The sequence below is a fragment of the Nicotiana sylvestris genome, chromosome 11 (assembly GCF_000393655.2).
Source record: "Nicotiana sylvestris chromosome 11, ASM39365v2, whole genome shotgun sequence".
Lineage (NCBI taxonomy): Eukaryota > Viridiplantae > Streptophyta > Magnoliopsida > Solanales > Solanaceae > Nicotiana > Nicotiana sylvestris.
Window position 1 is genome coordinate 81,717,074 of NC_091067.1, and position 24,746 is coordinate 81,741,819.

The 24,746-nt window shown below is 38.5% G+C and overlaps 1 protein-coding gene and 2 non-coding genes across 3 annotated transcripts; 2 read left to right on the top strand and 1 right to left on the bottom strand.

Moving 5' to 3' along the window:
- The first annotated feature begins 1,757 nt into the window (after positions 1-1,757).
- Positions 1,758-1,861, top strand: LOC138882418 (small nucleolar RNA R71). The gene has a single exon (XR_011404023.1). It is a non-coding gene; the product is annotated as a small nucleolar RNA R71 (small nucleolar RNA).
- A 3,471-nt stretch (positions 1,862-5,332) lies between these two features.
- On the bottom strand, positions 5,333-5,439 carry LOC138882481 (small nucleolar RNA R71). Its single transcript, XR_011404083.1, has one exon. It is a non-coding gene; the product is annotated as a small nucleolar RNA R71 (small nucleolar RNA).
- Positions 5,440-6,668: 1,229 nt separating this feature from the next.
- LOC138881235 (uncharacterized) lies at positions 6,669-7,145 on the top strand. Its single transcript, XM_070161444.1, has one exon. It carries the CDS (start codon positions 6,669-6,671, stop codon positions 7,143-7,145), a length of 477 nt encoding a protein of 158 aa, XP_070017545.1.
- The last annotated feature ends 17,601 nt before the right edge of the window (positions 7,146-24,746 follow it).

Genomic DNA, 24,746 nt, shown 5'->3' on the forward strand with positions numbered 1-24,746 from the left:
GTCAATTACTTGCTCAATTTCTCCCATCATTTCATCTTCACTATCTTCTTCATCCCCAATCAAAGCTCGTTCAAAAGGATCTATGGGGCTCATATAAGGCACAATGAGTAGCATCACTTTCCACCACCGAAATCATGGATAGCTCTTCATAGTGGGCTGACAATCTGAGTGCTTTATACACATTGAATATCTCCACTCGATCACCGACTCTCATTGTCATATTTCCTTCGTATACATCAATAATAGCTCGGCCCATGGCTAAGAATGGACACCCCAAAATAAATGGAACTTCCTGATCAGGCTCGTAGTGCAAGATAATGAAATCAGTAAGGAATATGAAAGAACTCACTTGAACTAACACATCTTCAATCACTCCTTCAAGATGAGCAAGGGAGAGATCAGCCAACTGTAAGATTACCATTGTTGGGAGCGGCTCACCCAAGCCCAACTATCTGAATACAGATAGTGACATCAAATTGGTGCTCGCTCCAAGATCACACAAAGCTCGCCCGACAGCATGCTTACCAATCGAGATTGGATAGTGAAACTACCCGGATTCTTCAATTTCTGAGGTAACTTGCTTTGGATTCTAGAGCTACAATCCTCAGTAAGCGCCACAGCCTCAAATTCAGTCAACCTCCTTTTATTTTCCACTATGTCTTTGATGTGTTTTGTGTTTTTAGGCACTTCTTGCAGGATGTCTATAGTGGAATATTGATTTGCACTTGCTTCAAAATATCAAGAAACTTTTTATACATGGTATTATCCTTCACTTTCTGCAATCTTTGAGGGGACGGAGGTGGTGTCCTCGTAACTAATGGTGGGGTTGCTTAGCCACTGCCTCTTCAGCTGGCTTCTCTGACTCTTTTGATTTTTCTGATTCTGACTCTATAGTGGCTGGCTTCTCATTAAAGGTCACTTGTTTTCTCTTTTTCGACTGGACTTCTTCTAACTGTGTCATATTCCTCAATGACATAGAATTAATAGATGCCTTAGTATTAGCCTCAGGGTCACTAGGAAGTGCTCCAATTGGTCGAGTATTTTGGGAACTAGCAAATTGTCCCATTTGTCGCTCCAAATTTCTCATTGCTGCGACTTGGGCCTGCTGGTCAGCCATCACTTTCTTCATCATCTCTACTGTGTGGGCTTGCTGCTCAGCCATCAATTTCTTCATCATTTCCTATATGTGACTTGTTGAGTTTGCATGTTGCTCAGCTTGAGGTGGTCTATATTGTTATTGAGGTGCTTGTGGTCGGTATTGAATCTGAGCACCTTAGTTTCCACCCCAAGAGAAGTTTGGGTGGTTCCTCCTGTTATGATTGTAAGTGTTCTCATACTGGTTTGTCTAGCCCCTATTTGCATTACCCACAAAACAGACAGACTCTGGATTAACTAGGCATAAGCCGCTCGTATGACCTTCTCTATATACATCACAAAACAATTGAACCTATTGCACTGGCTGAGCTTGTTGCTTGTTAATAACCAAGATCATATGATTGACTTGGTTGGTCAACATGGAAATCTGCACTGATAATGCCGAGATGACATCTAACTCGAGAACCCTTACAGATTTTTGCACTGTGTGTCTTCCCATCTCTCCTTGCCAATCAGGATTACTTTTGGAGAATTTGTTCAATAACACATATATCTCATCAAAGCTTTTCTCCAACACTTGACCTCCAGCTGCAGCATCTACTATAATCTTTGTCAAGATGTATCCCTTCTATGAAAGTGTGAGCTAACACTTCGTTTGTCTGATTGTGATGAGGACAATCTCTAAGTAGCCCTTGAACCTCTCCCAAGCTGAGTATAAAGACTCCCCAGCTTTCTGTTTTAAGGCGAATATCTCACTTATAATCTTTGCAGTTTTGCCTGAAAGAAAGAACCTTGACAAACATTTTCTTGCCAAATCATTCCATGATGTAATAGAATTAGCTGGCTCTACCTTCAGCCATCACTTTGTTTCGCCCAACAGAGAGAACGGGATAAGTGTGAGCCTCACATAGTCTGGAGTGACTCCATTGGTGATATAGGTATCACTAATCTCCAAGAAGTTTAGGATGTGCTATTGTGGATCCTCGTGTGGAAGACCCATAAATTGCCCATTCGCATGTAGTAGCTGGATCATGCTCTATTTCAGCTCAAAGTGCCTAGTGATTCCGAGCTTCACAATGCTGGAGGTGACATAAGCAATGTTGGGCATCGCCACCTCCTGAACGGCTATATGTTACTCCTTTGCTATGTTCAAAGGAATTTGAACAAGTGTGTGAAGATTATGTGTGTCCCTTGCTTCTCTCAACCTCCTATTAAATGTTCTCTCAGGTTCGGGGTCAAAGCCTTGATGTCTGTCCTGGCTTCTGACCCTGCTCATTCAATCAAAGTTCCTGAGATCAGAGCAATAATCAAGTAACATTAAACTTGACTAAATAAACAATGAAAGCAAAAACTAGAAATTAGTCAATATTTAAGTCCCCGGCAATGGCACCAAAAATGTGTTGCTCCAAAATGCACACGCAAGTATACATGGTCGACAAGTAATATAGGATTGTAAGTCCAGATATCATACTCACAGGGAGTTGAGATTTACTATATACTAAATTAAACTAACATAATTAATCTATCCAAGGGAATATCTAACATGAATATTTAATTAAAACTAATCTGAGTAACAAACTAAGAGATTAAAGGAAACAAGTTTGTAATATTAGAGACGAATTCAATAAGAGAAACGATTCTAGAGCTATGGGTTAGCTAACAGTCCCATTGAGTTTTTCACCTAAATTGTCTAATTAATTTATCTAGTTTATTGATTGACGAGGTTAATATTGCTCGTAGCTTCTCCCGAAATACAACTCGCCTATTCAAGCTAACCTAACGCCTATATTCCTATGAATTTAGGATTAACAAGAACGCATTTATAATTCACGTATAATAAACAAGCAAGGCTATTAGGTATATTCCTATCCTAACCACAAATTCGTTCTCGATACCCGAGTTCAAGATATTACTCTACTCAATCTTATATGCAATCTAGAATTCCCTCTCTCGAGTTCAATCCTAAATTCATAGATAGTATTCAATTGGTGATCAAGCAACCAAATAATTAAGCGCAGGATTGAATAAATAAACCAATATGATAAAATAATAAGAACAATTCAAGATTCAAACTACAACGTTCATGTAGCACCCACAACTCTAGAACTAATAAACTATGAAACTAAGAGAAGAGAAGAGAAGAAAAACTAGTTAGAATCCTTTTCCAAGCATGGTTTGTGTTCTCCCTAGGGCTAAAGGACGTCAAAGGTCCAAAAGTCCCTCCCAAAATAATGTTTTAAATGTATTTATGATGTGCCGGAGAATTTTGGCACATTTGATACCAATTGCTTAGATTTTAGCTTGTTTTAAATGCAATTATCTTTTATACTTATGTAATTTTAATATTTCGCAGTGTATGAGGCTCAAGGACCCAAGAACATGGAAATAAAATCAAAAAACCGCAAAAGGACAAGAAAAAGACAAAATGCGATCGCAGATGTGAGTATGCGGACCGTAAATCCAACATGCGGACCGCATAGTGCTCAGAGGAATCGCAAAGCCCAACAATCTGTTGGCCAAATTCAAGCGCAAGAAATGCGGTCCATTATGCGACCGCATAACAGGTTTGCGGACCGCATAATGGATCGCAAACTCGTTGTAGAAGTTGCTGAAGGCAGAAATGCGGTGACAAATGCGATCGCAAATCAACAATGGGGACCGCATAACCTAAATGCGGCAACTACCTGGGAACTAGGGTTTCGAAGATGTGATGGCTGTGACGAGAATATGGACTGCATGTCTATTATGCGACCGAAATATGGTCGCATAGTTGACCTAGAAGGGCATTTTTTTCCAAAATTGGTCCCGAGTTTTAGCCCACTATAAATAGATTTATTGGGGTTTTGTTGGGGCATCTTGTCTTGTTTTTGAGCTACATTCCAACCTTTGAATATTCCTCTCTTGGAATCTTTAGGAGTGAAGAATCTTGCACTTTGTAAGCTTTATGGCATTGAATATTCTCATCTTTTTGTATTTTAACATGAGTAGCTAGCTTTAAATACTAAGGTTGAGGACCCTAAATGGGTGTTATGTTAATGGGTGTTTAACATTGAATATATACATAATGGTTGATTGATAAATATATTTATTTCTCATTCTTCATTTATTGTTGGTGGTTGCAAATATTAACAAGGGCCATTATACTCTTTCTTTACTTGGAAAAGTGAGTTAGAGTTTGGTAGAACTAAATATCAAAGACTCAAGACTTTAAACCTTGTTTAATAGAATCGCTTAGGAAAAAGTGGGTTTTATTTGGCATAAATTGAATGCTCTTAATTGCAACTCTTTTATATTTGAAAAAATCATAAAGAGGAAATACTACCCAACTATTGGAAAATTGGGTAGTCATTTAGAAATCATTTGCATATTTAAAGAACCTTCCATTAGAAATATATCATATTAACACCGATAGCATTATATTTTATTGAAGGGGACACAAACTTGGTTTCCTTAATCAAATTGTAACAAGAGTATGATATGTTGTGATTTAAAGAGTATGATATGTTGTGATTTAAAGAGATAACTAAATATATCATATTAACACCGATAGCATTATATTTTAAATCACAACATATCATACTCTTGTTACAATTAACGGAATAGAATTACGACCTAAGTCAAGTAGTACACTACTCGAGTAACGATTTCATGCCTATTCCCTGTGGGATTCGACCCCAACCTTGTTGGGTTATTATATTTGACACCGAAAGTGTAATTTGAGCATATCAAATTTTGGCGTCGTTGCCGGGGAATATGGTTTTGAAATTACTATTAGTGTGTGCTTTACTTTACGTCTTATTCTATTCCATCACACTTTGCTTATTTTGCTTGGTGTTGATAGGAAGACATGGCCGAATATGAGGAAGAAATGGAAGAAAATCCTTTTGCGGACATAGATGAGTACATTGAGGATACAAATGCTATTGTACCTCCGGTTGTTAGTGTTACAACTTTTAAGGTGAAACATGGTTTAATCCTAATGCTCAAAGCGGAGGGGTTTTTTAGGAATTCCATTGATGATGATCCGACACAACATCTTAGAAACTTCTTGGGTGTGTGTGCGATGCATAAGCAGAACAACGTCTCAGATGATGCCCTAAGATTGAGGGTGTTCAAGTACTCACTAGCTGGGGACACAAGGAAATGGCTTCAAAATATGCCACCAAATTCCATTCATTCTTGGCCCGAACTTGTCTGAGCATTCTTAGCTAAATGGTTCCCACAAAGTAAGAAATCTGAGCTCCGAGATAAAATTTTCTTTTTCAAGCAAGTACCGGGAGAACATCTACATGAGGCATGGGATCGATTCAAGTTATATTTGGTGAGGTTTCCCAATCATGGTTTTCCAGATTCTATCTTGCTGGAGAAATTCTACATGGGTTTAGATCCTATGAACCAATCTATAGCCAAGAGTGCAGCTGATGGATCTTTTATAGACAAGACATTCGCAAGGATCACACAAATACTTGACAAAATGGCAAAACATAATCAAGCTTGGCACTCAGAGGACACCACAGGTGGAATTGCATATGGTTCTCCCTCCTTGACCACCATGATTAAGGAGAATTAAGAAAGAGAATAAGTAATTGCAGGGCTTGCCACCAATGTTAATGTGTTGACAAAAATGTTCATTGAAAGCCAAACGAATAAGATAAATATGGTGGAAGATGTGCAACCATCATCAAGTGAAGATTATGAGGAATCCAACTATGTCAACAACTCCCAAAGAGGCTATCAAAGGCAACAATACCAAGGTCAAGGACAACAAAATCAATTGAGGCCTAACCCGCAAGGGCAAGGCAACCAACAGTGGCGAAATGACCAAGGTGGCTCAAATCAAGGAAATTGGAATAACAATAACAACAATAACTTCTCAAATCAGAGTTCAAACCCTTGTGTTCCTCGAAAGGGTCAATATTCTAATCAAGGTTCCTCAAGTGATTCCAAGTTGGAAAGCATGCTTGAACGGGTATTGCAAAATCAAGAGAGGTCCGACACTTCTATGAGGAATATGACCGAGCTTGTTGGTTCTCATACCGCATCCATTCAAAAATTGGAGATGCAAATGAGAGATCTTTCTAGGAAACAAAATTCGAAGAAAAAAGGGACACTTCCAAGTGACACAATTGCGAACCCAAATGGTAGTGGGAGTGGTACAACTTCTCATATCATGGAAATTACTACTCGAGTGGAAAGGTACTACAAGGAGAGAGTGAGCAAGTGGTTGAAGTAGAAGAGTTCGAACAAGAGGTTGAGGTTGAAGAGTCAAGGGTTGTTGAAGCTGAAAAGTCTCCGAAAGAGTTGAAAGTTCAAGAAGTGAATCGGGAAGAGGTAAGGGAAAAGGTAAAAGAGACACCAAAAGCTCTACCACATATTCCTATACCTCCTCCCCCATTTCCTCAAAGACTTGTGAAGAAGGTTGATGATAGCAAACTCGAAAAGTTCTATGACATTCTTAAGCAGTTATCGGTAAATATTCCAATCGTGGAAGCATTTCAAGAGATGTTGGGTTTTGCTAAATATTTGAAAGACTTGATCACCAAGAAGAGAAATACCAAAAATGAAGTGGTGAAATGACTCACCGGGTTAGTTCCATCATTGCAACAACCACCGTTCAAAAGAAAGAAAACCCGGGAGCTTTCACCATTCCATGCACTATTGGGGCACGTGATTTTGCAAGAGCCCTTTGTGATAATAGGGCTAGCATCAACTTAATGCCTCTTTCCATTTACAAGCAAGCGAGGTTAGGTATGCCAAGGCTCAAAAGTATGAGATTACAAATGACTGATCATTCTATAAAGAGATCGGTGGGAATTGTCGATGATGTGCTTGTAAAAGTGGGAAAGTTTCATTTACCCGCCGATTTCATAATCCTTGATTGTGTAGTTAACAAAGAGATCCCTATCATCTTGGGGAGACCATTCCTTGCCACAGGAAGAGCATTAATGGATTCGGAACGGAATGAGATCAAATTCCGTGTGAATGATGAAGAGGTTACATTCCAAGCAAGAAAGGGTATGAAACTACCACATGAAAAAGCATCTCGGTGATTGATGTTGTTGATGAAGTGGAAGATGCAGTTGAAATGAAGATGGAAGAATAATGCCTCGGTGAGGTGTTGGCGGCTATTTTGGTAAACTTCGATGGTCAAGACATGGAGGGGTATATGGAATCAGTCAATGCATTGGAAGGGCTTGGTTCCTCCACTTATGATCCGAAGAAGCTCTCTATCGACTTGGAGAATAGAGCCACTCCTCCCGCAAAGCGTTCAATCATTGAGCTACCGCAACTAGAGCTCAAACCACTTCCACCACACTTGAGGTATAAATTTCTTGGCTCAAATGATACTCTACCGGTAATCGTTTATTCTTTTTTGAATGATGTGCAGGTAGAACAATTGTTGGATGTCTTGAAGGAGCATAGGCAAGCTATTGGGTGGACAATTGCGGACATTTGAGGGATTCCCGCAGAAATTTGCGAACACAAGATCCAATTAGAGAAAGAGAGTAAACCAAGTGTGGAGCATCAATGAAGGTTGAACTCGTCCATGCAAGAGGTGGTAAATAAAGAAATCATCAAGTGGTTGGATGCCGGGGTAGTCTACCCCATTGCCGATAGTTCTTGGGTGAGCCCGGTGCAATGTGTGCCAAAAAAGGGAGGCATGACCGTGATTGAAAATGATAAAAATGAGCTCATCCCAACAAGAACGGTGACCGGATGGAGGGTGTATATGGATTATCGGAAGCTCAACAGTGCCACGTGCAATGACCATTTCCATATGCCTTTTATTAATCAAATGCTTGATTGGCTAGCAGGAAGGTCATTCTATTGCTTTCTTGATGGGTATTACGGTTACAACCAAATCAACATAGCATTGGAGGACCAAGAGAAGACAACATTCACTTGCCCTTATGAAACTTTTGCCTTTAGCCGGATGCCGTTTGGTTTGTGCAACTCTCCGGCTACCTTTCAAAGATGCATGATGTCCATCTTCTCAGACATGGTGGAGGATTTTGTAGTGGTTTTCATGGACGACTTCTCGGTGGTAGGTGTGTCTTTTGAGCATTGTCTTAACAATCTTAGACAAGTTCTCAAGAGATGTGAGGAGACCAACCTTGTGCTTAACTAGGAGAAATGCCACTTCATGGTGGATGAAGGCATTGTCTTGGGGCATAAAATTTCAAAACATGGCATAGAGGTTGACCGGGCAAAGATCGAGATTATTTCCAAGCTTCCTCCACCTACTTCAGTTAAAGGTGACCAAAGTTTTTTGGGCATGCCAGCTTTTACATGCATTTCATCAAGGACTTTTCTAAAATTGCAAATCCCATGTGCAAACTCCTTGAGAAATATGCAAAATTTGTGTTTGACGAGAAGTGCCTCAAAGCCTTTGAGGAATTGAAACAAAAACTCACCACGGCACCTATTATTTTCACACCCGATTGGTCTCTTCCATTTGAACTCATGTGTGACGCCAGTGGTGTAGCTATTGAGGCATTTCTTGGCCAACGTCACAACAAGGTTCTTCACCCGGTCTATTATGCAAGCAAGACACTCAATAGAGCACAAATGAATTATACGGTGACTAAGCAAGAACTTCTTGCCATTGTCTATGCCTTTGAGAAATTCTGGGCTTATTTGTTGGGATCCAAGGTGATAGTGTACATAGACCATCCTGCTCTTCGCTATCTTATGGCAAAGAAGGATGCAAAGCCTAGATTGATTCGTTGGGTCCTGTTGTTGCGAGAATTTGACTTCGAAGTCAAAGATCGAAAAGGGACGAAAAATCAATTAGCGGATCATTTATCAAGGCTTGAAGAGGCAGGGAGACCAATGGAAGATCTTGAAATCAATGATGATTTCCCGGATGAACACATATTGGCATTATCCAACATTTTTGCTCCTTTGTATGCCGATATTGCTAACTACTTGGTTAGCAACCTTATTCTGGATGGATTGGATGCTTATTAGAAGAAGAAGTTTTTGAGAGATTGTCGGCAATACTATTGGGAAGAACCATTTGTTCCGTGTTTGCGCTGATAACATCATCAGAAGGTGTATTCCAGAAGAGGAAATTATGCCAATTCTAAAGGTATGCCACGACTCACCGGTTGGGGGTCACCATGGGGGCAATCAAATGGCGGAAAAGGTGCTTGAATGTGGTTATTATTGGTCATCGATTTATCATGATGCCAATCAAATGGTCAAGGCTTGCGACCAATGTCAAAGGCAAGGATCAATCTCCAAGAGGCATGAAATGCCAATGCACTTTGTGATGGAGATAGAGATCTTTGATGTGTGGGGAATTGATTTTATGGGCCCCTTTGTAAGCTCTTGTGGTATGAAATATATCTTGGTAGTTGTGGACTATGTGTCCAAATGGGTTGAAGCAATTGCCTTACCAAACAATGAGTCAAGGATTGTGACCACATTCTTAAAGAAAAACATATTCACGCGATTTAGCACTCTTAGAGCCATTCTTAGTGATGGTGGGTCTCACTTCTGTAACAAGGCTTTCACGGGGCTACTAGAGAAATATGGCGTCAACCATAAGGTGGACACACCTTATCATCCCCAATCAAGTGGCCAAGTTGAAGTTTCCAACCGGGAGATAAAGAATATTCTAGCAAAGACTGTTAATGCAAACAGGACCGACTGGTCAAAGAAGCTATATGACGCATTGTGGGCATACTGCACGGCGTACAAAACCCCTATTGGGACTTCTCCTTATCGGTTAGTCTTCGGCAAGGCTTGTCATCTACCTTTAGAACTGGAACACAAATCCATGTGGGCTTTAAAAATGTTGAACTTGGATTGGGATGAAGCTGCAAATTTGAGGTTAACACGACTCAATGAATTGGAGGAATTCCGTTTCCATGCATATAAAAGTGCAGCTGTGTACAAAGAAAGGATGAAGTTCGTCCACGACAAAAAGATCCTGAAAAGGGAGTTCAAGTCAGGTGACTTGGTTTTGCTCTTCAACTCAAGGCTCAAATTGTTTCCGGGCAAGTTCAAATCGAAATGGTCTGGTCTATTCAAGGTGGTAGATGTATCCCCTTTTGGAGCTATGGAATTAGAATCGGAGGATGGGCTCCGAACCTTCAAAGTAAATGGTCAGCGAGTCAAGCACTACTTGGTTACAGATGGAGAAAACACTTGGTGGAACAGTTGACTCTCAAAGATGGTCCATGCCCGACCAATGAGTGAACCCAAAGAAAGGCCAACTTCGTTGTGCAGCGACGTTAAATCAAGCGCTTTATGGGAGGCAACCCATGTGTGGTAACATCCTTTTTGTCCTTTAAATTTTATCTTTTGTTAGATAGATTTAATTGAGCAAATTAAAGTGTGTGTTAGAGTGCAGGTGATTCAAAAGATCATTACACAGGGTAAAATTGCGCGTGAAAGGGAATAAAAGTCACCATGGGATGTCTGCTACACATATACGGTCGCATTTTAACTATGCAGACCGCATAGTGGTCGTAGACCTGGGCAGTTTGGTTGGCAAATATTGATGGCCGAAATGAGGCGAGGACGTGCACTTTGCGGACCGCATTTCAATTATATGATCGCATAAGTGCACCGCATTTGTGTAATGAGCAACTTTAGTTGAACCCACCGCATAACACTTATGCGGACGCATAAGTCGTTACGCGGTGACTTATCCACCGCAATTTTGCAGGTAAGTCTCCTTACCCCTTCGCACATAAACACACACCAACACTCAGACAAAACCATTTCCCTCTTAAACAAAAAAAACAAAAAGAAAACAAAACAAAAAAAAAGGAGAAAGGTAAGCGGCCAGTTGAAATTGAAAAGAGTAAACACATCCAAATTGTTAAATTCATCTCTTAAGTGCTTCTCGAATCATCCATTCCTGGAATGTTCACCCTTTCCCAGTTTTTCCTATTTTTGTTGTTTCCTTTAGTGTTTGTACTTACTTCCTCATCGTTATTAGGTATCTGCTCATAATAGGGGGGGCTCTTGGATAATTAGCTAGGCCTGGGGGTGCTGGGTAGTGAAATTAGGGTCTCCATTGTAGAGGGTGGAGTTCAAAACGTTGAGGACGAAGACTTTTGCGGATCGCATAGTCAATTTGCGATCCGCATTATTACTGCATAACAAAACCCTAGGTGACTTAAGAAAGATGACAATTTGCGGAGGCTTTGTGATCGCATAAGTGATATGCGGACCACAAAGCCACCGCATACTTAAACAGTTTCTGGGCATTTGTCAAATGTTGTTTGCGGCTTATTTGCAATTGCAAATCCATCTTTGTGATAGGTTTTGCGATCGCATAGTGTTATGAACTTCCCAAGCGCATAGTTTTGCGATGGTTATGCGAACCGCATAATGGATAACCTATCGCATAACTGTTTCCTTTCAGTAGACAAAAGTTTTGCGACAGGTTTGTGGTCCGCATAGTGGTTATGCAACCGCATAACTCGTCGCATACTTGACTTTCTTTGTAACTTTTTTTCTTTTTCCCCTTCACACTTTGTTTCTCTGCAGATATGGCTCCCAAGAAACATCTTACTTCCAATAAAAGGGCCTCCACCACTCGTCAAGCACAACAAACCAAGTGTTCATGACCGGAATCATCCCAACCTACTGCTGCACATCCCTCCCAGTCTGATGAGGAGGATACATTGCCATCAGTTTACCTACAAGTTGAGGCAAGAAGAAAAAGGGGAGATGATTTCCAACTCAAGTTTGGAGTCGAAGGCTCTAGGGATCTGTACAGAGAAGGGCTCACGAAACGAAAAATCCTTGATGAGAAACAACTGAGTCTGAACGGGCTACAGGAGCAGTACCCTCACATACTGGAGAACATCAAAGCTAGAAACTGGGAGTGCTTCACTGAGCTGCCTGATAATTACAATGAAACATTAGTGCGTGAATTTTACGCATCTTATGGAGCCTCCAGAACACCTCACCACAAGCACAACAAAGTATTCTGTGAGACTATCTTGGTTTGGGGGAAGCAGGTGTTTTGTTGTAGTGACACTATAAATGAGTTCTACTTTTCAAACTGGAGACCGAGCACAGCTGAGTACGTCACCAAATGGGCCAACAGAGATAATGAGCGTGGTTGGATAGCCTTAGTGATAGCCAAAGGGACCCCCGCTTGGATTGACCCTCTGCATAAAATATTCAAGGAAGATCTAACATGAGAGGGTAGATTCTGGCTCAGCTTTGTCACCTCTCGATTGATACCGTCCCGCAATGAGACTGATATAAGCATTGAGAAATCTCTTCTCATTGCATGCATTATGATTGGGATAAAAATTGATGTGGGTGACATTATCTTCCGAGAGTTAGGGGTTCGGGCCAACCAGACAGTCATGTCACTTCCATTCCCGTGCTTGATCACAGCCCTCTATAAGGCTGTGGAAGTCCCTTGAATGCCACACACTGACAAAACAGGGAAAGCACTGAAGGATATTGATATCACGCGCATTAATGACACGGTGCCACAGGTAGTTGTTTCTCCTCCAGAGGTTCAGACCCAGATTCCTATTGATACAGAGATCCCAGACTCCCAGACTCATGTTTCTCCTCAGGCCACAGTGGCCTCCATTTCCACTCCATAGCCCACCTCTCAAGCCACCATTGCACAGCCTCCTACCATACTGCCAGCCATTTCTAGGCTCGGTCTCTTAGCTCAACATGCAAATGCTAAGGTAGACCAGCTTCTAAAGAACCTCCCCACACTCATCAGGCAGGCATTGACCCCTATCTAGTCCTCAGTGACGGCCCTCCAATAGCAACAAACATCTTATGGGGATCACCTAAAGAAGCTTAAGGTGCGGATTGAAAAGATAGAGCGGGGTGGGGTTGGAGAATTGCCAAAGCTCCGAGATGATATTGCCACACTAAAGACTGAGCTCCACAAAATGCAAAGTCTGGAGTTCGATCTATCCTCTTTCATGCCCAAGGAAGGAGAGCAGGGAGCAGGCATGTCTGTTGCTAGAATAGATCTTGATTTTTCCACTTTGATGACAACTCCTACACCTCAGACTATCGGGGCTTCCCAGCCTCCAGCTTCCCCCTCACATATTGACATCCCTTCTCAGGAAGATTCCGGACACTCTGTAGAGTCCGAAGGTAAGGATACCGATGAGGGAGAGACTGATGAGTCATGGTCCGAGGAGGATGAGGTCCCTCAGGAGAAAGGTAAGTAGGTTGTTGCCCCTACATTTGCAGAAGAGGAACAAGCAGTTGTTCAAAAGGCGATAGAACATTCGCTAGCAGACATGGTCGTCCAAGCCAATCCATCGACCACTCAGCTATCAGCAGGCGAGGCTAGCAGCTCACAGGCCCCAGCTCCAATGTCGGGCCAGTTGGAGATCCCTCCTCCATCAGTGGAGGTCACTCCTCAGGCCGAGATCTCATCGGCCCTAGCTCCAATATCAGAGGGTGACCCCACCATCATTCAGTCGGCTTCCGACTCCCATAGCTCTTAGTGAACCTCATGGAGCCCCTAAACTCTGTCTTACATTCTTATGCATTGGGGACAATGCATGATTTTCAGTTGGGGGTGTGATAGTCTTGTACAAACTTTTTGTGAACTGTTGTACATGTTTTTGTGTTATATAAGAAAATTTCTGTAACTTTTGTATATACTTGTGTTATTATTGTATATATGTTATCTTTGTATAGAAAAAAAATAAAAACAAGTAGATAGTTGGATGCATGTTCATTTTAGTAATTAGCAATGAATTCCCCTTGGTTTTTCTTCGCCGGGTTCTTTTCCAAGGGTGTAATAGTAGAACCATGGCAGTAGGATGAAACATTTTGACTGGTTTGGTGTAATTGTCTAGTTTCAAGCATGGATGCCTGTAAATAGCCTATACCCTTCCATTAATATAAAAAAAAAATCAACTGTGTGAACTTGAGGATCTCTCTTTGACTCTATGTTTACCTAGAGCTATACATGTAAATATGATGAAAGTTTCGAGTTGCCAAGGGTTGACTCGAGGGCTAAAACTATGTTGAGTCAAATAGTTTGTGTGCCATGTGTGTGAGTCTTTGTATAAATAATTCTTGTGTTTACTTCTGCCATCTATAACTAAGGGTGTATTGTGGGCCGGGCCCGGCCCGGAATCGGCCCGAGATCGCGGGCCAAACAGGCCGGTCTCAAATGGGCCGGTCTCTAATGGTGCATAAGCCCGTAGCGGGCTGGTCCAACCCAAATAGCCCGTGAGCTCGGGACCGGCAGGCGGGCCTGGGCTAGTTCAACCGGGCCTAACGGGCCCCAACGGCTATTTTTAAAAAAAAAATGACCAACGGTCAGATTTTTAGAATCTAGCCGTTGGTCTTCAATTTCCAACCGTTTAGGAGTTTAAAAAATAGTCATTTGGCCCCCAAATTTTGTTTTATTCCCAAACTTTTTATAATTACATTTTTCCCAATTCTCAACTATAAATACCCCCTCATTCTTTCATTTTTACTCACAAATTCATCAATCTCTCTCTAATTTCTTCTATAATTGCATACTTTATTATTGCAATTTTGTGAAAATTGTGAAGTTGGTGAACTGAAGTATTCAAGTCTTCAACGATATTCAATTTTCAAGAAGTTGTTCGTCAATTTGGTAAAGTCGTTCCAACTCTTAAGTTTTAATATTATAGTTTTTTTTGTTTTATTTAGTATAATTATAATTAATATGGACTTTTCTTTGAAAAAAAATATTTGGTGGTAAGGGTAAGGGAAAATCTAAAATTGGTGAATCTAGTCGTCAAGCTACTACTCTTCCCCCGGCTCCCGACCCAAACCAGTTACCCGTCCTCCTCCACCTATTATTCTTGATAGTGATAACCCTTGTTTTCAATTTTCTGATAGTCAATTTTGTCATGATGTTGCACTAGGTCAACAATTAAATGAAGAAGTTATGAATGCTCTTTATCCTAATCAAACTATCTTTAAAAATGATGAGGAAAATGATGATTTATATGAAACGCAACCGGATTTAGATGATACACCTACTAGTCATGTTAATAACCCAATTGATGCCCTGCCTGACCCTCCTATAGTAATCCCTACTTTTAATAGACAACCTTCTAAACGGCCCGAAACATCTCTTGTTTGGCACTTTTTTACTCAACTAAGAGAACAAAATAAGGCTAAGTGTAAAACTTGTGGGTCTTTGTTGGTTCATAAATTTACTGGAGACCGTAGCAGTACGGGTAGTTTGACTAGACACATAAAGACATACCCTTTAGATAAAGCCAGATATTTTCAAATGAAATTTGCGCAAGAGGGGACAAGTGTAGATACTACGGTTAACCCTAGAACAGGTTCAAATCTAGTTCAACTGGGAATTAACATTGTTACCGGTGACATTCTATGTTATGATCCAAATAAAGATCGTGAAGAATTGGAAAAAATGGTTACTGTTATGTGCTTACCCTATACTTTTCTTTCTAACCCTCATTTTGTGCATTATATTAGAAGATTTTTTAATCCTACTTATAAAGGATGGCCTCGCGCAACCGTAAAGAGCGATATTTAAAAATATAAACATGAATATGAACAATATTTGCGCTATTTATTTACTCATATAGATTGTCGCATTGCTATTACTAATGATATTGGTAGAAGTGGTAATGACTGTGATTATCTAACTGTTACAAGTCATTGGATAGATGAGGAGTGGATAATGCAAAAGCGCATTATTGCTTATAGAATAATTAATTCACCCCACACAGGTAAGTTTATTGCTAACACAGTTGCAGATATTTGTAGATATTTTTGCATTAGAGATAAAATTATGTCGGTTTCAATGGATAATGCTTCTAGTAACACTAACGATATAGGCTTGCTTACAACTACAATAAATCCTGCATTTAGTAATATTTTTCATGTTAGATGTATTTATCATATTTACCATTTAATCGTCGGTGCTGGTACGAAATTTTTAAATGTAGAAATTGAAAAGGTTAAAATGGCTCTTAATTGGCTTTTTTATTCAAACCGTAGAAGTAGACTTAGAGACTAGTTTAAAAAATGTGATGAATTTGGCCTCAGAGAAAGAAAGGTTCCTAAACCTTATCCGATTAGATGGAATTACATGTATGAAAGTTTGGTTGTTGCATATGAATATAGGAACCCAATAAGCGCAACGTATAATGCTCATGTAGGTGATGGTGATGATGATGATGATGATGATGAGCACCTTACAAATCAAGATTGGAGTAATGTTAAAATGCTTGTAAACTTTTTAAAACAATTTCATGTTGCTACAAATGAATTATCTCGCCAATATTATCCTACTATTTCTAACTGATTAGTTTATATTGCAACACTTGTAGATTTATTTACTCAATTTTCAAAGGGTGGAGTAATTTATCAATAAGTTATTAATTCTATGAATGCTAAGTTTAAAAAATATTTTTCCCTATCCTCCCTATTTTTGGTGTTGCTGCATTGTTAAATCCTACAATAAAATTAGGAGGTCCTCACTTTTGGTATTCAAAAATTTATAACGCTTTATCACTTTCAGATGAGGAATTTGCTACACTTGGAGATGCAAAAGCCTCAGTTAAAATAAATGCTCAAATAATTTATAATGCTTATCAACTTGCCTTAGATCATGCTAGACCAAACGTTCCAACTCCTACTTCGTCTAGTTCGCAATCATCTAAAAGAACTGCGAGCCTAAAAGCCCTTAGTTCTTGGACGGAGTTCAGGGGTTCTCAAGGTGATAATTTTGGTGATAGTTCACAACTAAATGAGCTTCAAGTTTATTTGTCGCAGGGACTTGAATCAGAGAATCCCGACAGCTCCTTTGATGTTTTGGAATGGTGGAAGGACAAACAAAAATACTATCTGGTTCTTTCAAAGATGGCTCGAGATATTTTAAGTGTTCAAGCTTCAACAGTGGCATCGGAGAGCGCTTTCAGTCAAGCGAGACTTCAAATCGGTGATCATAGAGCATCTATGAGGGAGAGCTTGGAAAAATCAGTACTCTTCAGAGATTGGATCCGTTCGGAAAGAAGAAATTTTGGACTTGCAGAATCACAACCGGAGATAGATGAAGCTTATGAAGAAATGCTAGCGGAACTTGCGCAGGATGCTTCTTTGCCCGGAAGCGGTGATGAACAAGCTTCTTTTCCACCACCACCAACGGAAATTCCTCCGGACCTTGAAGGATTTATGAGATTTGTTAGAGATAATACATAGACTAATATGTAACTTGTATTTTGGCTCATCTTCCTTAGTTTTGTTTTCCTTTTAATGGTGGTATTAGTACCTTGTTGTACTCATTCCATTGGGAGGAGGAAGACTAAGAAAGATATTGCCATTCTTTGTTAATGTCGTAATAATAAAAATTATAAAACATTCCCTTGAATATTTTTTTGCAATTTATTTTGTGTTTAAATTTGATATAGTATATATATTATATATCTAATACATATAAACTATATATATATTTAATACATATAAACTATATATATATATATATATACATATATATACAAGGCACTATATATATCTCTAATACATATAAACTATATATATATATATATCTAATACATATAAATTATATATAAGGCACTATATATATATCTAATACATATAAACTATTATATATATATATATATATAAGGCCATATATAATTATATATACACACAATACACCCTTATATATACATACTATATATACTATATATATTTATATAGCTATATATAAGCAATTTATATTAGTATATACATATATAGTTCACAAGAAATTGCCTTAGATAAAAAAAATTAAAAAAATAGCCCGGAACGAAAAAGCCTGTTAAGCACGTTTAGGCCCGTGGGCCCGGCCCATTTAGCACGAGACCATGTGGGCTTAGGACCACCGTGGGCCGGTTCCACCCATTGGGACCGTGAAGACCGGGACCGTTTGGCCCGGGACCGCCGAAGCCCGGCCCGCTAAGGCCTGGAACCGTTTGGCCATTTTAGGCCCGGGCCCGGCCCACAATACAGCCTTATCTAGAACTTGCCCGGTTGATCTTTCGATGCTAATGGTAATTACATTTGGTTGGAGAAATGACCTTAGGCAGTCTTTCTGATATTGGAAAACTAGTTAGCCTTTCAAGCTACCCATTGTATAGATATTATCACTAGTTACCCCATTTGAGCCTTTAACCTTTTCTTTGGCAACCTCATTACAAACCTTTCCCCTTTTATAAAATAATTTCCTGTTTTGAACCCGTCCCTCCTTGAACATTGAGAATGAAGCTAAAATCCTAAGTTGGGGTTGTGGTGTCAAGCCGGAAATTGGCAAGGTTGTACAGTGAGTATAGGAAAGCATACCTCAAGATATTCGTATGTAACTATTCAAGCTCCAAAAAAAATACAAGAGAAAAGAAGAAAAAGAAAAGAAAAAGAGATGTATGTATGTATATGTATATATATATATATATATATATATATGGAGCCTTGAAGAAAATTAGAGAGGTATTTAAGGTGGTTCAATGTTTGAAGTTAGGGGCTAATGAGGGCTATGTTGTTTGAAAAGAAGCAAAGAGCAACAAGAAAGAAAAATGTGAGTAGTGTTCAAAGAGGGTGTAGTCACTTGTACCAAAATGTTTATCCGACTCTTCCGTAAACCTACATTACAAGCTTAAAAAGTCCTTATGGGATCTCCAACCGAACGTTCTTAGAATAAAGCGACGAATTAAAATAAGGGCAAGCTTATGGTATGGCATGTTGTAACACTTGAAACTCTTTTTGAGAGTGAGTGTCTTTGTGAATCCGTCCCTTTTCTTTTGTTGTCATTGTAAATATTGTGAGTTTGGGACTTTCTTTCTAGTAAGGGCACATGAATTGTGAGGTTAGACAGAAGTTAAGTTCTTGAAGTCGAATGCAAGTGCACTCAGTTGAGAGTAACATTTTGTCAAATTGGTCGAGGCTCAAAGTTCACAAGTTGATTAGTTTCTTTGTAAATAACAATGATTGTTCAGGAAGGGTAAATAAACGAAAGTGCATGCTTGTAGTACTGACAACTAATACCATCCATGGTCACTATTGTTTCATATCATTTAGCTGGAGTCTAGAATAGGATAGTGTCGTTTTAGTTTCTTGAGGACAAGCAAGAGTTTAAGTTGGGGGTGTTGATGTGCCGGAGAATTTCGGCAATATGATACCAATTGCTTAGATTTTATCTTGTTTTAAATGCAATTATCTGTTATACTTATGTAATTTTAATGTTTTGCAGTGTATGAGGCTCAAGGACCCAAGAACCTGGAAATGAAATCAAAAAGCCACAAAAGGACAAGAAAAAGGTAAAATGTGATTGCAGATGTGAGTATGCGGACCGCAAATCCAACATGTGGACCGCATAATGCTCAGAGGAATCGCAAAGCCCAACAGTCTGTTGGCCAAATTCAAGCGCAAGAAATGCGGTCCATTATGCGACCACATAACAGGTTTGCGGGCCGCATAATGGATCGCAAACTTGTTGTAGAAGTTGCTGAAGGTGGAAATGCTTTGACAAATGTGATCGCAAATCAACAATACGGACCGCATAATCTAAATGCAAGACTACCTAGGAAATAGGGTTTCGAAGATGCGATGGGTGTGACGAGAATGCGGACCGCATGTCTGTTATGCGATAGAAATGCGATCGCATAGTTGACCTGGAAGGGCATTTTTGTCCAAATTGGTCCCGAGTTTTAGCCTATTATAAATAGATTTATTGGGGTTTTGTGGGCGTATCTTGTCTTGTTTTTGAGCTACATTCCAACCTTTGAATATTCCTCTCTTGGAAGCTTTTAGGAGTGAAGAATCTTACACTTTGCAAGCGTTATGGCATTTAATATTCTCATCTTTTTGTATTTTAGCATGAGTAACTAACTTTAAATACTAAGGTTGTGGACCCTAAATGGGTGTTATGTTAATGGGTGTTTAACATTAAATATATACACAATGGTTGGTTGATATATATTTATTTCTCATTCTTTATTTATTGTTGATGGTTGCAAACATTAACAAGAGCCATTAAACTATTTCTTTACTTGGAAAAGTGAGTTAGAGTTTGGTAGAAGTAAATATCAAAAACTCAAGGCTTTAAACCTTGTTTAATAGAATCGTTTAGGAATAAGTGGGTTTTATTTGGCATAAATTGATTGCTCTTAATTGCAACTCTTTTATATTTGGAAAAATCATAAAAAGGAAATACTACCCAACTATTGGAAAATATTGAGTAGTCATTTAGAAATCATTTACATATCTAAAGAACCTTCCATTAGAAATATATCATATTAACACCGATAGCATTACATTTCATTGAAGGGGACATAACCTTGGTTTCCTTAATCAAATTATTTACATTCTCAACGTTACAATTAGTTATCTCTTTAAATCACAATCATATCATACTCTTGTTACAATTAACGGAATAGAATGATGACCTAAGTCAAGTAGCACACTACTCGAGTAATCGTTTCACGCCTATTCCCTGTGGGATTCGACCCCAACCTTGTTGGGTTATTATATTTGACACTGACTGCCTTACACTATTTAATTAAAGTGTAATTTGAGCATATCAGTTTATACCAAGTAGGGTCGGGCCAAGATGAAATCTCCTTTTCCTAACCGAAATAGGAAAATTTGCAAACTTATTACTTTTCATGTGTTGCCCAGTGCGTCGCACTAATGCTTTTTCCTATCGGACCACAAAAAACCCAGTCTCTGAACTTTGGAAATTTCTGACAAAACTTTGCACTAATGCGTCGCACAGTGCCTCGCACTAGTGCATTTCTTCAGCAGTTGCTTCTTCCTTGAATTTTGAGGTCCAGAATTGATCCTCGACCCGCGAACATGATCCTGGCTTAATTCCTTGGGCTTTTACTAAGACTTCAAAGCTCCAAATAGCTCAAATTAGTTCCACAACATCTACATAGCTCAGAATCACTCCTACAAGGCATAAAACACGCAATTAGTGCAAAACACTAGCGATTAAAACTCAAACTCAATTAAAATGTAGCAAATTAGAGTATAATAAGCGACTAAAATACGTAATTATAGCCTACCATCATTATACCACTGAATCAAATCGATGAACTTATTAGTTACATATATCGATATTAATTGATTAAAACTCCATTGACAACTATTAAAAAGCTTCGAAGCTTTGAATTCGAAAATTAAATTTTGTGAAATTATTATTTGTTTGGATTGGATGTTGTTGCAAATGATGGAAAATATCCTTTGGAGTTTATATCTCAATTTTGGAATAATTTGGTGAAGATTCGAGCTGGTTTAGGTTAGAATATAAGATTTAAACTCGAAGAAGAAAACATAAATAAATTGCATATATTTTATATTTTGGGTGTAAAAGCGTCATACGAAGTATATACAACTAACATAATTGTATAAAAGTTTTATATAAATTGTAATTTTTGACCAAATTCTAAAAAATTATATTTAAGTTATAGATATATCGTAGATTTTGACCGAATTTGTATATTTTGTTTAAAAACACTTTAGTTACTTTTTGTAAATAGAAAAACTTAGATAAACCGGTAAATAAATTTAAAATTTTGTATATATACGAAAAGGTCCCTTTCTAAAAAACTTGAGCTACAGTGTAAATACTGGGTTATTTAGGTAATAAAAAACAATTTGGCCAACTCCGGTAGGCTAGAAAACGGGAAAAATTTAAAAATAGTCAGATTTACAAGTGGTCATTCAAAAATAGCTACAGTTTCAAAAGTAATCGAAATTTAGCCACTTTTTATGTAAAGATAAATTTGAACGAAAATACTGTCCGAAATTTGGAAAATACTCCAGTATAATATACTGGAGTTCCAGTATAATATACCGGTCCAGCATAATATGCTGGAAGTTCACATACAGGTGCACTGATCTCCAGTATATTATGCTGGAGCTTTCCGTGTTGCAGCAAAATAGTGGTTATTTTTCAATGACTTTGCAAACGTTGGCTATTTTTGAATGACCAGTCTGAAAACTGGCTAGCCCATACTATTTTGACCTAGATTGTGTATCCGGCCATAATTATCCCTTCTTTTTAACGTTAAAATAGCACGGTCTAGCCAATTTTCGGACTGGTTAATCAAAAATAGCCAGGGTTTGCCAAGTTATTGAAAAATAGCCACTATTTTGCTGCAACAGAGACCGATCCAGCATAATATACTGGAGTTCAGTGCACTTGTGTATGAACTTCCAGCATATTATGCTGGACCGGTATACTTTACTGTCTCCAGTATAATATACTGGAGACTGGAGCACTGGTGCTCCAATATCCAATATATTATGCTGGACCGGTATATTATACTGGAACTCCAGTATATTATGCTGGAGAATTTTTTCGGATTTTGAACAGTGTTTTCATTCAGATTTATCTTTACATGAAAAGCGGCTAAATTTTGATTACTTTTGAAACTGTGGCTATTTTTGAATGACCACTTGTAAATCTGGCTATTTTTGAATTTCTCTCTCTTTTAACTCCAAACATGGGGGCATTTGCATCTATACCCACTTTTTGAGTCACGTTTTAATTTGTGTCCCTTTGCAAAAAATAATTACAAGTGTACACACTTTTTCGTGTAACTTCAGCATACGGGACTGAAGTAGCAAAGGCAATCACGCAAAACTTCAGCATTCTAGTAGACGGGCCTGAAGTAGCGAAAATTGCTGAACCAAGTGTGCTGAAGTTTTTGTTTGTAATTGCTGAACTTAAGCATAGTAACTGAAGTTTTGTTCTCTATTTGTTGAAGTTTTTGTTTGTAATTGCTGAACTTAAGCATAGTAGCTGAAGTTTTGTTCTCTATTTGCTGAAGTTTTGTTTTCTATTTGCTGAAGTTTTTTTTGTCCTGGATTCATTAGTTTTGTCATTAAGCGTTTTCAAAAACTTCAGCAGAAGATGTTGAAGTTATTTAGTTCATTTATAAAAACTTCAGCACTAAATAAGCTAAAGTTTTTTTGTCCTAGATTCATTAGTTTTGTCATTAAGCTTTTTCAAAAACTTCAGCAGAAGATGCTGAAGTTATTTAGTTCATTGATAAAAACTTCAGCGCTAAATAAGCTGAAGTTGTTTTGTCCTGGATTCATTAGTTTTGTCATAAAACTTTTTCAAAAACTTCAGCAGAAGACTCTGATGTTATTTAGTTCATTTGTAAAAATTTCAGCACTATATAAGCTGAAGTTTTTGAAAAACTTTCTAACATACTAGATAAATAATTAGATTGTCAGCAGTATCTAAATCATAAATTTTGGAAACAATAAACGTGAAAGGAACAAAATTATCATGAAAAGAATCACTAAGTGTGACCTTAAACTTCCCGTACATGGAAATATTCACAAATTACTGTCTATTAACTTACGTAATTATTTACAATTTATTTTTAAATAATCTGGTAAACATACTTATGGCAATCATCCTATGAGCTGAAGTTTCATAGCAGCACCAACAGCAGCAGAAGAAAGAAGAAGAAGAAGAAGAAGAAGAAGAAGAAGAAGAAGAAGAAGAAGAAGAAGAAGAAGAAGAAGAAGAAGAAAACAAAGGAGGAGAAAGGGGGCTGAAGTTGTTTTAAAAGTGGGTACAAGTTAAAACTTTTTAGAAAAATGGGTATAGATTAAATAGGGGCGACCAAATAGGGCGCACCGTGCAATTTTTACTGGGGATTTGCATCTATACCCGCTTTTTATGTCACGTTTTAACTTGTGCCCGCTTTGCAAAAAAAAATTGCAAACGTACCCGCTTTTCGCATAACTTAAGCATACGGGGCTGAAGTAGCAAAGACAATCACGCAAAACTTCAGTATTCTAGTAGATGGGCCTGAAGTAGCAAGTGTGTTGAACTAAGTGTGCTGAAGTTTTTGTTTGTAATTGCTGAACTTAAGCATAGTAGCTGAAGTTTTGTTCTCTATTTGCATTGCTGAAGTTTTTGTTTAGTAACTGGCGAACTTCAGCTCTAGAGCTGAAGTTTTTGTTTTGTAACTGGCGAATTTCAGCTCTAGAGCTGAAGTTTTTGTTTTTGTAACTGGCGAACTTCAACTCTAGAGCTGAAGTTTTTGTTTTGTAACTGGTGAATTTCAGCTCTAGAGCTGAAGTTTTTGTTTTGTAACTGTCAAACTTCAGCTCTAGAGCTGAAGTTATTTAGTTCATTTGTAAAAACTTCAGCAATGGACATTTTATTTCTTATTGCATACAACTATACAAGTAACTTGGTGTTTCGTTGTCATGGGCAAGATGCTAAATTTGTGGTGAATTGCTTTCACTTCAGCCTGAAGTTAAGGGTGAAAAAGGACATGGTGCCAAACAATGACCACTTGCAGATCGATTCGTATTTCTCGACTGGAATACAGTAGTGTAAGAAAATTTTCGTCTTATCATTGAACCAAATATGTCTACACAAAATTTTAATAATTGAAGTTCCATAACAGCACTAACATCATCATCATCATCATCATCATCATCATCATCATCATCAGAAGAAGAAGAAGAAGAAGAAGAAGAAGAAGAAGAAGAAGAAGAAGAAGAAGGAGGAGGAGGGGGAGAAAGGGGGCTGAAGTTATTTAAAAAGTGGGTACAAGTTAAAAGTTTTAAAAAAAAATGGGTATAGGTTAAATGGAGGCGACCAAATAGGGCGCCCCAGACAATTTTTACAATTTTTACCCAAACATACTTAACTGGGC